The sequence below is a fragment of the Carex rostrata genome, chromosome 7 (assembly GCF_964058835.1).
Source record: "Carex rostrata chromosome 7, lpCarRost1.2, whole genome shotgun sequence".
Classification (NCBI taxonomy): domain Eukaryota; kingdom Viridiplantae; phylum Streptophyta; class Magnoliopsida; order Poales; family Cyperaceae; genus Carex; species Carex rostrata.
In genome coordinates this window covers 11,652,711-11,670,482 of record NC_135924.1, presented here as the reverse complement: position 1 = coordinate 11,670,482, position 17,772 = coordinate 11,652,711, and the positions used below count along the sequence as shown (strand labels likewise).

Genomic DNA, 17,772 nt, shown 5'->3' with positions numbered 1-17,772 from the left:
AGTTTGAACTTGTGTTGTAATACTATCACTGGTTAAATGAGTTATAAACGAGTTGTGAGCCAACTCGAGTTGATAACGAGCCGAGTTCGAGTTGGCTCTACAACTCGTTATTACCATCTCAACTTGAGTTGGCTCGCTCGTTTATTAAACGAGCCGAGTTCGAGTTGGGGGTAACTCGCTCAAACTCGGCTCATTTACAGCCCTACTTACGAGTGATGCATCTACATAAGAAATTTTTTAACATTCGAATTAATTTAGTATAAAGTCGAGTGGTCAAAATTAGAAGGTTAATAAATTAATTTTAATGCATTTATTTTTTGAACATTTTTTGAACTTTTGAATCTATGCAAAAAAAAAAAATTTACATGTAAAGGCATCACTCATAAGGTAGGTGAATTTCAACAGTTCGGATTCATAATTTGAAGCCAATTTGATGGATTTTAGACTTGAGTTCACCAAAAGGCTTAGTAAACTTAAGAATACCCTAGTTGATCTACTCTAATATTTCATTTATCTTATATCAAATTGTACACAATAATTCATCTAATGGACAACAAGAAAATCCCAAATATTTTTGTATGAAAAAAGAAAAGAAAAAGGATATGCCCGTTTCATTCAAGCAATTGATAGTCCACTATTTACTTCCGACACAAAATATAACCGCATGCAATGCAAACACAAATATTATCAGGAACCACAAACTACTACGGCCTCTATCATATCCAAAATTTTGCCCTTCTTTAATCTACTTAGCTAAACATACTCCACCTTTTGTTAAAATGTTTACTTGCTACTACAACTATATATATATCTTAGAGGAATAATATATGTTTTTATACAACTAGTAACTTGCTATTTCCTTTTAGACCCAAAAAACTTCTGAAACCCTCCTGCACAGCCTGCTTGGTACTACCTGTTCAATAAGAAATCATTGCCATTATCATGATAATCAAAATCTTATTAGTTTTATTTTTTGCGGTGCTTGAAAATATAAACTCATTCCTGTGTAATCAAATACACCAACAAACTGCACTCATCATCATTAAAAAGGCTCTTATATTCTTTTCAATTAGGCAAAGTATAAGCAAACTCTTGGAATCAAAATAAATTATGTTAAACCCTAAACCCTTATATCTAAATTATGTCAGAGATTGAATGCTACTCTTGGAAATAATATTGGCTTCATCCCATCCAAAACCAAATTGTCTGAGTTAATACTATATATTGTCTCTACCTGCACACAAAATGGACATGCCAAGTCTACTATGCAACCCTTTGTTTGAAGGTTATCATAGCCGGTCATACAACATATCAATGTCATAATTTAGATATATAAAATGGAAATAAATACCCAACATGGTGAATGATCACAAGATATCAAATTTCAACATATTCGAATATTAGTTGGAATCAAAATAAATCCTAATATAATAACCCTGAGTGGGATTTAAAATTAACCCAAGTGGCAGCAATAACGATCTATATTTAAGTGATCTCATATCTTAATATGCGGAAACGCACCTCAAATCTGGCCTTGACTCTTGTGTACCCGAAACCAACATAAGTGAAAACACGTGAGCAAAAGATTCTTAGTACAGTATCAACCCTTAATTTTGTAAAGTTCAAGCGGTGGTATTAAATATCAGTCAGGAGGCATATTTGTAATACTAAAATTAATTTACAAAAGCACTGGCCACTAAAAGTACTGTTAGAAAACAGTCCGATTAGAACAACAGAACTAAATTTCTAACGAATTAAACAAAAATCTAAATTAATACTCAGTTAAACTTACTTGCTCTCAGTGCATAATTGATATCAGAGAGTTAAACTTACTTGCTCTTAGTTGAATTGATATCTGAGAGTTAAACCAGACTAGGCACAAACCAAGAGCCCATTATTGCATCAAAAGGGCAAGGCAGCACCTCAGTTGTACCATCTCCTATGTCATATCTACAAAGATAATGCCAGTCGTTCCCGAAGTAAATGCAATTCCCTTTGAATCCAACAAAGTTACTTGCACAGAAAGATAAACCAGAACTTCCTTGCAGAAACAACATTTGGTCACCGATATCAGTTATTTTCACCCAATAAGGTTTCGGTTCTCCATCACCGAAATAAAGACAGTGTATATCAAAGTGGCACTGCACAGTCTGGTAATGCTGGAACAACCTTAGGATCTTTCCCCCTGACTCGACCATAAATGTCCAACCCTTTAAAGGAGGGTTTGTGTCCTCCGGTGGTGCGATTTGATAAGCCAATTTTTTGGTTGCAATATCAATAACATTTGTAATGCTAGTTTCTCTGTCATTACTGAAATATTTTCCCATACAAAATGCATTACCAAAATCACTGACCCCTTCTACATAGACCCAATTGTCAGCCTTATGTCGCCAAAAAGCCATCAGATAGGATGGGGGATTCAAATTTGGCATTATTCCCGATACAACGACAATATCGCCGCCTTGAATTGGATCAGGACCAATATAGTCTGGGACCCCACGGCCATCAAAAAAAGGGAGATGGATCTGATCACCAGTAAGAGGATTAAGGAGATACATCTCGGAATTTCTCAAGTAGGCAAGTAAGTAGCGCCATCCAGGGCCCCTGAGCCAGGCACAGCGGGAACCTGGACAGGTGATAGTATGAACTTTATTAGACGAGAGGCAGTAGAAACGTATAATGGCGTTTTCACGGCCTTCTTCACGGCGGAGCTCTAGAAGCCAGGGGAGTTGTGGGGGAGGATCATTGACTGGGGCTGATAACTGCCACGTCTTGCACACAGCACGGAAGCGTATGAAATCGGAGATATCAGGGAGCTTTTTGGAGAAGAGATGGAGAATTTCTTGTGGAAGTTCAGACCAATTTCTTTCATGGCTTAGGATGCCATCGGTACCGCTTCGTTCTCTCGTCGTAGAGCTTTTAGTCTTTCGCTTGGGCATCTGATTTTTGGAGGAAACAATTAAATGTAGTTAGTTAGTACCAAAAGGGGGTTTTCAGTTTAGTTTTTTAGGGTATCACCTCCAACAAAACATGCAATAGAACTTTCGGACGAAGGTAAATAATGGGCATTTAATTACGCTTTTGGTTCAATAGAACTTTCGGACGAAGGTATTGTAGTGGTCAACACGGCTAAGCAACCTGGCTCCTCTGTAGAAGTTCACCGAATCAAAGCCCGGCCCGGCCCATTTCTCAAGGTACTTACCGAGTACCGACCTGATGAATAGGCCCAGTTTGAACTTAATTATGATCTCATACATAAAATCAAATTAAAATAACTATCAGTTGGTTAAGATATCGGACTTAAATATTTACTATATATCAATGTGTAGTGTCCTTATCAGATTTGAAATTTTACTTGTCGAATTTCTGAGAGATAATCAATCATTTTAACACTTTATAAATATAATTTAGGTCGGTAGGAGCGATAATCTTTTGAATAATGATATGACAGATTTTCATGTTCCGGAAATTTATTTTTGTTTATATTAATAGCACTAAGGAGTAAGGAGTTCAACTGTAATCCTATTCTTGGATTTAAATATTTCACTTTTTTTTTGTTGTTTTTGAGACAAGTGGGATCAATCTCACCGATTTTCATTGATATAACGAAAACCTTTTACAATATTTCATTGATAATACCAACACTCCAACAAAAGTAACAGTATAGACAACAACCAATCAAAACATACCAAATAGACATATGAAGTTGAATCTAATACAAATTATGCTAAAAGGACCCTGATGTAACAAAAAACACATAAACCAGCTTCTACATCTTCACCCTCCATATGTAGCACCAGCCTCCATAATGCTTCCTGTCCTAAGCATAGGAATTATAACCTGAGTATCCTCCGTATGAATAGCAGGTAAAACCCCTAACGGGTCCTTTACATCACGAGGGAACATATAGGTTAGTTTCTATAGAGCGCGCATCATATTTCTGAAGGGAACACCATAATTTAACAAACGCAATTATTTGTGTACCTAAAGTTTGGGAACTTTTTGCAACCCCTTTAAAAATTAACCTATTTCTCTATTTCTCTCGAGTTAGACAGTCCACAAGACTGCACCTATAATCATCATAACCAAATTATCATCCTGTAGACAAACACCTATATCCCACAAGTCATCTAAATTTACAAAAGTAAACACAAAACCACAGCTGACTTACTAAGTAAGAAACCAATGTTATCAGAACCGGATCAGACATCGAACCGCTAAAGCTCCGGTTCAACGGTTCACTGGTCAGACTGATGGTTCTACCGGTTCAATTGTTGGTTTTTAAAAATATATATAACAGTCATATATATTAGAGGTAAAGCTCAAACTAAATTAAAGAAATGTGCAAAGCAAGATTTGATGCAGTTGAAGTCATTCCTTACGAACATCGAGCTTGGTTTGTGCTGTTGGGTTGCTTATTACTTGATTAGTTTTGACTTAAGCATTTCATCAAACACTTAGAGTGCATTTCAATTGTTGAATACCCCAAAATGAAATATTAGTCAAATAAAGTTCCAAGTGTTACATACAAACAAAAATCACCAATTAATGAGATTACCAACAGCCTTATCCCTACTATAATGAGTTTGACTGAAAAATAGTTCGAAATGAAGGTTGAGTTGCCTTAAGGTGATTCACTGAAAAATAGTTAGAAATAGTTGAGCACAGTAAAAAGAAAAGAGTAAAAGCAAAAGTAAAAGGAAAATAGGCACCAAAACAGTGTGAAAAACAAGAATAAAGGGAAAAACAGAAAATCAATGCAAGCTCAAAAATTCATAACGTGATTAAGTATTTTGTGATCACCTCAATAGAGCAACAGGAAAAGGAATTGATCAACACTATAACAGGAGATTATAAACAAAGATCGATTGTTATTCAGCAGCACCGAATAAGGGAAGCAAAGATACGAATTCAGGGCGAACGACGCATGAAGAAAGAGATTGGAAGAAAAGAACAAACGAATTGAATTGGCAAAAGATCGGGTTTTTTAGCTGCATGGTTCGCAGTTTTTATAAAAACAACCGGTAGGTTTAACCAATCTTGACCGGTTCAAGTACATACACGGTCATTCTAAAGAACCAAACCGTAGCCCCATTCGGTTCCGGTTTATTCCAGCCGGACCGCCCGGTCCGGTCCGGTTTTAATAACACTGTAAGAAACATATAAAACACGGTTCCTTGCTCATTGCCAAAAAAAACTCACTGTTATTTCCGTGAATTTTCGTCTAAAATTTCCCACAACAAAAAAATAAGCACGAAATTTTAGAAGTATCCCTAAATTATTTGACCGCGTAAAATATTCATACTTTAGTGCTGTCTTCCTTTTTTTAACTTTTTTTTCTCTATATTCTTTTTTAAACTGTAGGTACTCGGAAGCTTCATAGTAGATTCGTTATAATTGTTATATAAAAGGAACAGATCTCTCAAACAATCAAATTCCATTCATTCCAGTATATAGATTCGTGACCAATTGTACATCTCGTTGAATCTGTCGTAGCTTTGTTATAACTTTCACAACTTCATCATCTCTTCTTCCACATCAGCCATTTTTAATGGATTATGCATCTGTTTTGCTAGCTCGAACAGGTAGCTTGAGCTTCACCCTGCCACAGAAACGGTGGCGCTTTGCGTTGACCGTAATCATCACATGCCGCACATTATCGCGGAAACAGAACAGGTACGTGTCGATTGACATTCCTCCCAAATCATTCCTCTCATTGAAAGGGATTGATCATAAACCTTTCCACCACCTAGTCAAGGAAAAGCGTGCCGAGGATCTACACGAGCTCGGTGGAGCATCCGGTCTGATCGCAAAACTAAATTCTGACTCAAACAATGGTATATCTTCCGACAATGATGAAATACGCACACGCAAGGAGACATTCGGTACCAACACATACCCCAAAAAGAAACCCAAGGGGTTCTTTGTTCATGTCTGGGAAGCATTAAGTGACCCCTTTTTGTTGCTCCTAGCCGGTTGTGCCGCAGTTTCCCTTGGATTTGGTATAAAGGAGCACGGTATCAAGAATGGCTGGTACGACGGAGTGAGCATCTTCCTTGCGGTGTTTCTGGTCACTGTTGTATCAGCTGTCAGTAATTTCAAGCAATCGAAACGGTTCGACAAGCTAGCGAGCGAGTGTGATAACATCACAGTGACCGTTGTCAGAGAGAGCAGGAGACAAGAGATATCGATATTCGACGTGGTGGTCGGAGATGTTGTGCTATTGAATATCGGCGATCAGGTACCGGCAGACGGAGTCTTCATTGAAGGGCACTCCTTGCAGGTAATATATATAAGAAAAACAACTTCATCATTATTGCCTATTAATGTACAATTTAAGTTTTCTGGTGTAAATTGACAGGCTGGATATCCAATTTCCAATTTCCAATTTTCCTTTTTGCTCATAATTATCTAGTTGTTGAAATAACTAGACAAATAAATAATAGTACTCTATTAATGGCATGCATTTGTATCCTTTAAAAAAAATGATATTAAAGTTTACATTATTTCTCATTGTTAATTACATTAAATTTAACATTCACTTCAAAACTTGAAATTAAGGAATTTTATCCCCAAACGACACAATACAATTTCACACATCTAGAATTGCCAGCTTGATGTATATATCTTTCAAGTTTGGCCAGTATAAATTTTCCAGTTTGGCATTGATCAGTAGTTCATTACTGATATTAGAATATCCTAGCTAGTATCAGACCGAACTACAGAGTGGATATGTTCTGGACTCTGTTATTGAAACTTAAAACTGACACTTTAAAATTTTACTCAATTGCCAAACAATTCGGTATACATATCTGTCTCTTTTATTAGGTACAATCAGAATTTACTGCATGTAGGAGACTTATTTTAGATGCATAAGGGCACATCCATATTATCACTTATAATTATTATTTTAATATTCAAATTAATGTCCTAGTGCTTAGAGTGGTGATGTAATTGAATGACTTCATATGAGTCATGACACATGGAAACTAAGATTTGGCACATGTGATGACCCTTCAAGATTTAATCATGAAATTTATAATAAAAAATAACTTCTTAGTTTTCAAGTTAAAATGTCGTCATACAATATACAATTAGAAATTAATTTAATTATGATATTTTTAAATGAAAAATCGTAGTAATAATTAACTTTCTTGCCAAAAGGTGAGACAATTAATATTTTTAAAATTCTACCCGAAATAATGATTGTTGTTTTAAATTTTAATTGTGGATATACAGGTGGATGAATCTAGTATGACTGGAGAGACACATCCGATTGACATTTCTGAAAGGGAACCATTTCTCACCTCAGGTGTTAAGGTGGTTGACGGTTACGCGCGCATGCTGGTAACAGCTGTCGGCACAGACACAGAATGGGGCGAGATGATGAAAACCATAACTCATGACAACAATGAAGCGACACCTCTTCAAGAGCGCCTCCAGGGTCTTACATCAAACATTGGCAAAATCGGCATCACCGTGGCAGCATTAGTGTTTACTGTGTTGGCCATACGATACTTCACTGGAAATACAAAGGATGAGAATGGCGTGCAAGAATTCAACAAGCATAAGGTTTCAGCTAATAATATTATTAGCGGACTGGTAAATATATTCCAACAAGCGGTGACAATAATTGTGGTTGCCATACCAGAGGGATTACCCTTGGCTGTTAATCTCACTCTTGCATTTTCAATGAAGAGAATGATGAAGGATAATGCCTTGGTCAGAAATCTCTCGGCATGTGAAACTATGGGTTCGGTTACAACTATTTGTACCGATAAAACTGGTACATTGACCTTAAACCGTATGACTGTTACACAGTTTTGGGTTGGTAAAGAGCCAGTCAAGACAGACGGTGTGGTTGAGTCGGTTGATACAAGAGTTATTAACTTGTTGTGTCAAGGAGTTGGGTTAAACACCACTGGTAGTGTGTATCAGAATAATTCTTTATCTGTGCCAGAGATATCTGGCAGCCCGACAGAGAAAGCATTGCTTTATTGGGCAGTGTCGAGTCTTGGTATGGATACCGATGCATTGAAGAGGTGTAGCAAAGTTGTTCATGTCGAGGCATTCAATTCAGAGAAAAAACGCAGTGGAGTTCTAATTTCAGAGAATGAGAATGGAAAATTTGTAGCCCATTGGAAAGGTGCAGCAGAGATGATATTGGATCGGTGCACAAGTTATTACAACAATGATGGTTCGGTCTACAACATGGATTTTGACCAAAAGTCACATTTTGAGAGGATAATCAAAGACATGGCTGCCTCGAGCCTTCGGTGCATTGCCTTCGCATGCAAGAATATCGAAGAAATGTCTCAAACCAATGAAGGAGAGGCACCTAAGATTGATGATGAAGGTCTTATTCTTTTGGGGTTGGTTGGCCTAAAAGATCCATGCCGGCCTGAAGTAAAAGCAGCCATTGAAGCATGCAAGCGTGCTGGTGTCACGGTCAAAATGGTCACAGGTGACAATGTTTTTACTGCTCGTGCTATTGCAAAAGAATGTGGGATCATAAACGAGAACAGCGAAGTAGACGTTGTAGTAGAAGGTCAGCAATTCCGTAACTACTCGCCAGATAAACAATTGGAGATTGCAGATAAAATACGGGTCATGGCAAGGTCATCTCCCTTTGACAAGCTATTACTCGTCCAGTGCCTCAAGAAGAAGGGCCATGTTGTAGCTGTAACAGGAGACGGCACGAACGATGCCCCGGCACTCAAAGAAGCAGATGTGGGTCTTTCTATGGGCATACAAGGTACTGAAGTGGCTAAAGAGAGCTCTGACATTGTTATCCTAGACGATAATTTTAACACCGTTGTCACCGTCATGAGTTGGGGCAGATGTGTCTACAACAATATTCAAAAGTTCATTCAGTTCCAACTGACGGTTAATGTAGCGGCATTGGTCATAAACTTCATTTCGGTTATCATATCCGGTAAAGTGCCTCTAACCACCGTGCAATTATTATGGGTTAATTTAATCATGGATACAATGGGTGCACTTGCTTTAGCCACAGACCGACCAACAAAGGAGCTAATGAAGAGAAAACCAGTCGGTCGAACCGAGCCGCTAATTACACGTATAATGTGGAGAAACTTGTTGCCTCAAGCTCTGTTTCAGGTTGTAGTGTTGTTGGTATTCCAATTCAAAGGTAAGCAGATGTTTGGCGTCACTGAAAAGGTAAACAACACGATCATTTTCAACACATTTGTTTTCTGCCAAGTGTTTAATGAGTTCAATTCAAGAAAGTTAGAGAAGAAAAATGTATTTGAGGGTATCTTAAGGAACAAAATGTTTCTGGCAATAATTGCGGTGACAATACTGCTACAAGTATTGATGGTGGAAGTGTTGAGGCGGTTTGCTGGTACACAAATGTTGAATTGGGAGCAATGGAGTATTTGTGTTGGTATAGCAGCAATTACTTGGCCTCTTGGATGGTTGATCAAGTTTATACCAGTTAATAAGAAGCCGTTTCGTCGGATGCTGCCTCGTTGGAGAAGTTAATTAGGTGCTCGTTGTAATTATTAGTCTTTCATTTAGTTATTTATTTATTTCAGATAATATAAGTTAGATAAACTTCTTTTTTATCACATGCCCCTTCTTATTTGATAACTTCTTACCATATGTACTTTTAACATGATTTTCATATGTATTTCTGTCTCGAATTTTTATATCAAGTGATTTTCGGTCTATCTAAAAAAAATCAGGGTTCTAAATAGCTAGCTATAGCTTTTCCGGACCATAAACGCTAAGCTATGAGATAAAATTGCGCTAACTCAACTACGACCGCTATAGCTATAATAGCTGACCGCTATTACCGTTATATGAGACCCGCTATAGCTACCGCTATGCTACATGGTTTTTTTTTTTGCAATTTATATGGACTTCTGTACTTCTATTCTTATTTCTAATGCTACATGGTCTTCTACGATAAGTATACTAAACCAAATTATATGCTTCTATTTTTATTTGTGATTTATTCTATCATTCTATATCGAGAAATATTCAAATACTAATTCTTCATTTTGATTACTTTTTTTATAGTATTCATTTGTAAAATTATTATCGTTCGTTTCAATTGAAAGCTGATTTTGATTATTATTATAATTATAAAATGTTTAAATATGTATATTGACTTCATTTACCTTATAAAATTAATTGCTCTTTGTCTATTATAATATGTAATACCATGAAGTATAAACTATTAAATAATGTTACTTTTTAGATTTTTTTTTCCTTCTTATTTGCATAATTGATAAAAAGTATAGACTTAGATTAGTTGTTACATTAATTCTCTAATATTGATTATGTTGATAATTAGTAGAAATATAGAATTTAAAATTTGAAAAGGGAAAATCGCTATGTATGATGGCTTCCGCTATAGCTACGCTATTCGCAATAGTTTTTTTTTTGTCTCCCCGCTATGCCGCTATAATCACTATTTAGAACCTTGAAAAAAATAGTACAAAATTTAAAAAATATAAAATTTGATTTGTAGTACATTAATTTTCATATAAAAATCATGTTAACAGTTGATCAGATTAACTTTTTAGACTTCAAAAATTACAATATGAATCCATAACGTGAGCCGTTGTGTAATACGCATATTATCATAGACTATGGGGTAATGTCTTCCTTCTCTATGAAGCCAGACAAAAAGAAAGAACAGATGCTACTGAGTCAGAAATCCATCACTGAAGAGAATACTGAACTTTGGTTGCTTTTACACGGAAAGAATCCAAGAACAGATCCGGAGAAAACAACTACATACTGGGTCAATAGTACAAATATGTCAAGACTTAATTTTAAAAAAATATATATATATATGGAAAGACTTACAGGTCTCTGTCTCATTTTCTCAGTAACTTCCACACTTTTCACTCTTCTTTAAGTTTTAAAATGAAGACAATGCTAAAAGCATGTAAGAAACTTTGGCAAGTACTTGGAGAAGTTATTATAAGAAGGTGAAAGTAGGTAAAGAAGTTGTTTTCAGGTAGAAAGGTAGGTAAAGAAGTTATTACATAGTAAAAAGAAAGTGCAGGATTAAAGTTAATCCAATTCAGGATTAAAGTCATCCAATTAGAATCCGTGCTAATCCAATTCGAGATAAAATGCACTGGGTCCTCTTAATATTCATGCTAAAACGTATTGAACGGTCTGGATCTAAAATCAAAATTTGAGATACCTTAGGTGAGATGAATTCCGGACCGAATCTGTATCCTCTCCGGTATTGCAGAGGATCACTCTCACTTTACGGTTTGAGATTAAATCTCAACCGGTTTGGGATTCGGGTCGCAATAGGAGGCAATATTTTTGTGCTTTGAGATTCGTGCCAAGTTAAAAAGACCGGTTCAGATCTAGTAATTGTAACAGATTCCCTTATCAGGTATTGGAGAGGATGTGAATTCTTCCGGATCCCCACCCCCCGCTAGAATTTGAGGTACCTTGCCACCTTTTAGGTGATAAAAAAACCTGTCATCAAGAGAAATAAAGTTGGTAGCCTCTACCACGTATTTTGAAATAAATGTTCCATTTATGAAGCCCAATTGAAGAGGTCGTTCAGGCCCAATTTTTATAGGCCTAATTGTTCAACAATACAATAGGCTCAATAGCAACCACAAGCGGATTCTACTGGTACATAAACTTTAACAAGAGATGATCAATTAAAGAAATAAACAACAATGTAGAAAAGACTTTATAATAAGGGTACAAACGGATCGGATAATATCTGACCGTATTTGGATCCGCATCCGAAAATTTGTTATAAATATTTGATATCCGAATATATATGCGGATATGAATACGGATATGGTTTTAAATTTTAATTATCCGTATCCGAATAGTAGATATATATTAGGAGGGTTCCAATACACCCAAAAAATTCATGCTCCCATTTACTCTCAATCTTGAACCGTACATCTCATTCAAGATTTACGGTACGGATTATCTCCTTCAAGGACTCTTCGTTTCCTCTTCTTACGCTCTCTTCATTTATATACTGGGCTTTAAAATGGGGATCTATCTTTTTCTTGAGCAATTTGTGCCGCTAAACATAAAAAATTACAATACATGCAGCTATACATAGTGTCTAATTACACTTTATTCCCAAAAAGTTGGTATAGGTAATTATTTTTTATCTAAAGTCTTAAATTAATTCATTGATAATAAATTCTCTCATTAATTTTTAAATGAATAACCAGTTACTACGTCCGTCTGATTCACTTTAAGATTTATATGTACTATTTTAATAAGTGTGTCAGCTTTAATATTTGTGTGCACGGATCTTAAAGTAGATCGGACAGACTTGAAATCTATTGGACTAAAAAAATGCACTATGCATGTAACTATGGAAGTGATTTATTTGCAGAAAAAAAAAAATGACAAAAATATATCTTATTTACGAAAAATTTTAAAATCATAAAAAATGTCAATATCCGAAATTGGAAATAATTGTTTCAGTTTATGTGATCCAAGTTAGTCTTACAAATTAACCAAAATAAAATAATCTCAAGTAAGAATTGATGGATTATTCCCTCCAATTCCACATTCATGTAAAAAACGCGAAGCAGTAAATTACTTATGATTTTGAAATATAACATACATCTTCAAAAAGCAATTGTAACCACTCTAAGACTTCACATTTTAGTGATTGTGCAGTAGGTTATTTAGGATTCAAATCTGTTATTTTTTCTTGAGAAAAGGAGCATCCTTCTATTCTTCCATCTGAGTCATTTAAAATCGATCACATGGCTTCAATTGTGTAGTAGGTTATTTATGATTCAAATCTACTCATTTTCTTGAGAAAATGAACATCCTTCTATTTTTCCATCCGAGCCATTCAAAATCGATCACACCGTTTCAATTACTTTTTTCTTTTATATTTATATAATTTATTAAAATGAATCAGATGTAATTAAAGCCGTGTGATCGATTTTGAACAGCTCAGGTGGAAGAATAGGAGACTGCTTCTTTTCTCAAAATGAGCTGATTTGAATCCGATTATTTAGGCTCGTCTAAGAATTCTTTTCGGTTTGATGCACAATTTGCTCTAGAGAGTTTCGAGGAAACTCAAAAAAATTTCCGAATTTGGAGAACAATTGTAAAAGAGATAAAAAAAAAAAAGTGTTATTTTCCAAACTAAAAAAAAAAAAGAGTTAAAAAATAAAGCAGCAGCACAAATTTCGGAGAAAATCATAAATTGACTCGTTTTCACTACTGGTATCATATTGCTATATTTATCCTATTTTACCATGTAATTCACGGCAAAATAGAATGGAATATGACTTTGTAATTATTTCAACAAGCAGTATGTTTTATAATTGCATTTTTTTTTTTGTTTCCAAAAAAGTATATATAGTAACATAAGCATATTTAGGAAAAATATTAGGTCAAGACATGTATAAAATTGAGAAATCACAACCAGTTATGACAATCCTTCAACTGTATAAAATTGACAATGATATCTCATTACATAAAAATAATTGAGTTTGTTGTTTATACCAATTTGGGTCCTGGAATTTTTATTGATTATTTTGCACCTTATTTCGCCAGGGCCAAATAACAGAATATAATTCAAAAAAAATTCCACAAACAGATATGAATGGTAAATATAATCTTTCTTATTCGTTCTTGTATAGTAATAAGTTAATATCAGATAATATTTCATTTATCTTATATCAAATTGTACAAAATAATTCATCTAATGGACAACAAGAAAATCCCAAATATTTTTGTATGAAAAAAAGAAGATATGCCCGTTTCATTCAAGCAATTGATAGTCCAGGACCTTATATATTATCTACAAGAATGAGATAGTATCCGCGAGGGACACTGCCGGTATACTATCACGAATACTACCGTCGCTAATAGAAAAAACACCTTTATGTTAATATACCTTGCGAATAGTCAGTTTTTACCTAGCGGACACTGTCCGTAACTCCCACTATTACTTCCGACAGTGTCCCTTATTTGATCTACTTAGCTAAACATACTCCATCTTTTGTTAAAATGTTTACTTGCTACTACAATTATATATCTTAGAGGAATAATATATGTTTTTATACAACTAGTAACTTGCTATTTCCTTTTAGACCCAAAAAACTTCTGAAACCCTCCTGCACAGCCCGCTTGGTACTACTACTACCTGTCCAATAAGAAATCATTGCCATTATCATGATAATCAAAATCTTATTAGTTTTATTTTTAGCGGTGCTTGAAAATATAAACTCATTCCTGTGTTATCAAACACACCAACAAACTGCACTCATCATCATTAAAAAGGCTCTTATATTCCTTTCAAATTAGGCAAAGTATAAGCAAACTCTATTATGTCAGAAATTGAATGCTACTCTTGGAAATAATCTTGGCTTCTTCCCATCCAAACAAAATTGTCTGAGTTAATACTATCTATTGTTTGAAGGTTATCATAGCCGGTCATACAGCATATCAATGCCATAATTTAGATATATAAAATGGAAATAAATACCCAACATGGTGAATGATTACAAGATATCAAATTTCAACATATTTGAATATTAGTTGGAATCAAAATAAATCCTAATATAATAACCCTGAGTGGGATTTAAAATTAACCCAAGTGGCAGCAATAACGATCTATATTTAAGTGATCTCATATCTTAATATGCGGAAACGCACCTCAAATCTGGCCTTGACTCTTGTGTACCTGAAACCAACATAAGTGAAAACATGTGAGCAAAAGATTCTTAGTACAGTATCAACCCTTAATTTTGTAAAGTTCAAGCGGTGGTATTAAATATCAGTCAGGAGGCGTATTTGTAATACTAAAATTAATTTACAAAAGCACTGGCCACTAAAAGTGTTAGAAAAACAGTACGATTAGAACAAAAGAACTAAATTTCTAACGAATTAAACAAAAATCTAAATTAATACTCAGTTAAACTTACTTGCTCTTAGTGCATAATTGATATCGGAGAGTTAAACTTACTTGCTCTTAGTGCATAATTGATATCTGAGAGTTAAACTTACTTGCTCTTAGTGCATAATTGATATCTGAGAGTTAAACTTACTTGCTCTTAGTGCATAATTGATATCTGAGAGTTATACCAGACTAGGCACAAACCAATAGCCCATTGGATCAAAAGGGCAAGGCAGCACCTCAGTTGTACCATCTCCTATGTCATATCTACAAAGATATCGCCAGTATTTCCCGAAGTAAATGCAATTCCCTTTGAATCCAGCAAAGTTACTTGCACAGATAGATAAACCAGAACTTCTTTGCAGAAACAACATTTGGTCACCTATATCAGTGATTTTCACCCAATAAGGTTTCGGTTCACCATCACCGAAATAAAGACAGTGTATATCAAAGTGGCACTGCTCATCCTTGTAATACCGGAACAACCTTAGGATCTTTCCCCCTGACTCGACCATAAATGTCCAACCCTTTAAAAGAGGGTTTGTGCCCTCCGGTGGTGCGATTTGATAAGCCAATTTTTTGGTTGCTATATCAATAACATTTGTAATGTTAGTTTCTCTGTTGTTACTGAAATATTCTCCCATACAAAATGCATTACTACAATCAACGGCCCCTTCTACATAGACCCAATTGTCAGCCTTATGTTGCCAAAAAGCCATCACATAGGATGGGGGATTCAAATAGATTCCCGCTACAACGACAATATCGCCACCTTGAATTGGATCTGGACCAATATAGTCTGGGACCCCAAGGTCATTAACAAAAGGGAGATGGATCTGATCACGAGTAAGAGGATTAAGGAGATACATCTCGGAATTTCTCAAGTGAGAAGCAAGCAAGTAGCGGCATCCGAGGCCCCTGAGCCAAGCACGGCGGGAATCTGGACAGGTGATAGTATGAACTTTATTAGACGAGAGGCAGTAGAAGCGTATAATGGCGTTTTCAATGTCTTCTTCATGGCGGAGCTCTAGAAGCCAGGGGAGTTGTGGGGGAGGATCGTTGACTGGGGCTGATATCTGCCACGTCTTGCACACAGCACGGAAGCGTATGAAATCGGAGATATCAGGGAGCTTTTTGGAGAAGAGATGGAGAATTTCTTGTGGAAGTTCAGACCAATTTCTTTCATGGCTTAGGATGCCATCGGTACCGCTTCGTTCTCTCGTCGTAGAGCTTTTAGTATTTCGCTTAGCCATCTGATTTTTGGAGGAAACAATTAAATGTAGTTAGTTAGTACCAAAAGGGGGTTTTCAGTTTAGTTTTTTAGGGTATCACCTCCAACAAAACATTCTCGGAAAGGAGCGCAAGTGAGAGGAGCGGCAAGGTAAATAATGGGCATTTAATTTCGTTTTTGGTTCCAAGGGAAGGTAGATACTCGAAAAGGAGAATAGTATTAATTAATTCACCTCAGTTCATTCAAGACCCATTTGGTATATGAATTCTGTGGGCCTTCTGAGAAGCCAATACTGGTTCTGGACCAGGTCACAATGCATACAAGATAGGGCTACTAATGGACAGGCTTTAGCTCGAAGCCTTCCCCACTCCAATAGAATTGAAAAAAAAAAAAAAAAAAACTCAAACTCAGATTTGGCCAGAACCACTCAAGCAGTCATGGTTGAATAACAATGTCAAAAATGTGATTAAAAATGTTTATGCAACCGGACCACCACATTAGGCTCAATCAATTTAGCCTAAATTAACCCTCAATAAAAGTACATAAATACCAAACACCCACCTTCAATTATATAAGGGACGGATAAAGACACAATAGTCTGTTTATGACTAATAAGTCAGAACATAATAGAAGGAATTAATTTCTAAACACAGCCATCGAACTGTATGAATGGTCTTACTGGGTTCCAAGTGAAATGTCGAACTAAACTAGGCTGAGCCAGATTCAATTTTACAGAATGGTAATTCAGTAATTCTTACATTAGAATTAAAACCAATAATAGCATAAGAGCTGGCCAGATTACCATCTACAAGGCAAAATTATAGATTTAAGATTAAGAACTAATTATTTGATCTATTTACTGTTTCATATTCAATAACCAACAGTTTCACTTCCATAAAAACCCAAAATGTCTGACAAAACATGAAGATTAAGTTTTGGATGGAGTGACATGGTAAACCTCAGTTATGCCTTGGCTGTTGATGGTAAATGAGGAGCCCTAAACCCTAAACCCTAAACCCATTCGGACTAAACTTAATCCGGTGCCTGTTGAGGCTGTAGGGGATCTTCTTTGAGATTCGTGCCAAGTGAGATGACGGTCCAGATTGACCACTTGCACCTCAGGTACCTGGGGTGATACGGATTCTACCTAAAGCCTCAATTAAACAGGAAAGTTAGCGAATCTCACAAGAGAAGTTAGCGAAGAGAGGAGGAAACGTGGGGCCAAATTCACGGAGGCGGGAGGTCGACGATACTGAGGAAAGTCGGAGGTGGGAGGCGGGAGGCGGCGTCGCGCTAGAAACGACAAACTCTTGGAAAGAATGGTGGGTCCAGATCCCCTAAAATATGGAGCAACCTTTGATTTTGGATCTGAACCGTCCGATCAAAAGATCCCTTTAATATCCGTGCCAGAATGATCGGACGGTCCAGCTCGAAACTCAAAATTTGGGTTACTTCAAGGGATCCGAGCTCGAGAAAGGTGAGGCTTCGAATGGAGCATCCAGCGTTAGGGCTCCTCATTTTTTGCTGCTACTTTCATGTCTGCATAGTTTGCTTTGCTGACTTCCTAGCCTTTGTTTGCCGCAAATTTGCAAATGCTATTTTCCGAATAATTTTGGTGATAGTAATTATCATAAATTTGAGCAAT

The 17,772-nt window shown here is 36.0% G+C and overlaps 3 protein-coding genes across 4 annotated transcripts; 1 reads left to right on the top strand and 2 right to left on the bottom strand.

The window, feature by feature from the left end:
- Positions 1-566: 566 nt before the first annotated feature.
- On the bottom strand, positions 567-2,984 carry LOC144556409 (putative F-box protein At4g17565). Of its 2 annotated transcripts, none has more exons than XR_013512382.1 (2): positions 1,522-1,806; positions 567-913 (listed from the first exon to the last, which is right to left on the bottom strand). XR_013512382.1 is itself a non-coding variant. In XM_078304756.1 (2 exons), exon 1 carries the CDS (start codon positions 2,937-2,939, stop codon positions 1,863-1,865), a length of 1,077 nt encoding a protein of 358 aa, XP_078160882.1. In that variant the 5' UTR covers positions 2,940-2,984; the 3' UTR covers positions 567-913; positions 1,834-1,862. The 2 variants fall into 2 exon arrangements, 1 of the variants encoding a protein (XP_078160882.1); XM_078304756.1 differs by lacking the exon at positions 1,522-1,806 and adding an exon at positions 1,834-2,984.
- Positions 2,985-5,395: 2,411 nt separating this feature from the next.
- On the top strand, positions 5,396-9,606 carry LOC144557235 (calcium-transporting ATPase 7, plasma membrane-type-like). Its single transcript, XM_078305779.1, has 2 exons — positions 5,396-6,283; positions 7,240-9,606. Exons 1-2 carry the CDS (start codon positions 5,552-5,554, stop codon positions 9,502-9,504), a joined length of 2,997 nt encoding a protein of 998 aa, XP_078161905.1. The 5' UTR covers positions 5,396-5,551; the 3' UTR covers positions 9,505-9,606.
- A 4,806-nt stretch (positions 9,607-14,412) lies between these two features.
- Positions 14,413-17,424, bottom strand: LOC144556410 (F-box/kelch-repeat protein At1g57790-like). The gene is made up of 3 exons (XM_078304757.1): positions 17,314-17,424; positions 15,048-16,149; positions 14,413-14,683 (listed from the first exon to the last, which is right to left on the bottom strand). The coding sequence occupies exon 2, from the start codon at positions 16,147-16,149 to the stop codon at positions 15,079-15,081; it is 1,071 nt and encodes a 356-aa protein (XP_078160883.1). The 5' UTR covers positions 17,314-17,424; the 3' UTR covers positions 14,413-14,683; positions 15,048-15,078.
- Positions 17,425-17,772: the final 348 nt, after the last annotated feature.

What these genes read in the sequence shown, in the direction of transcription:
- LOC144556409 (XM_078304756.1), bottom strand. Translation starts at nt 2,939, where the DNA reads ATGCCCAAGCGAAAGACTAAAAGCTCTACGACGAGAGAACGAAGCGGT.
- LOC144557235 (XM_078305779.1), top strand. Translation starts at nt 5,552, where the DNA reads ATGGATTATGCATCTGTTTTGCTAGCTCGAACAGGTAGCTTGAGCTTC. An exon ending in TTGAAGGGCACTCCTTGCAG is followed by an intron (nt 6,284 to 7,239) that starts GTAATATATATA and finishes GTGGATATACAG; the next exon opens with GTGGATGAATCTAGTATGAC.
- LOC144556410 (XM_078304757.1), bottom strand. Translation starts at nt 16,149, where the DNA reads ATGGCTAAGCGAAATACTAAAAGCTCTACGACGAGAGAACGAAGCGGT.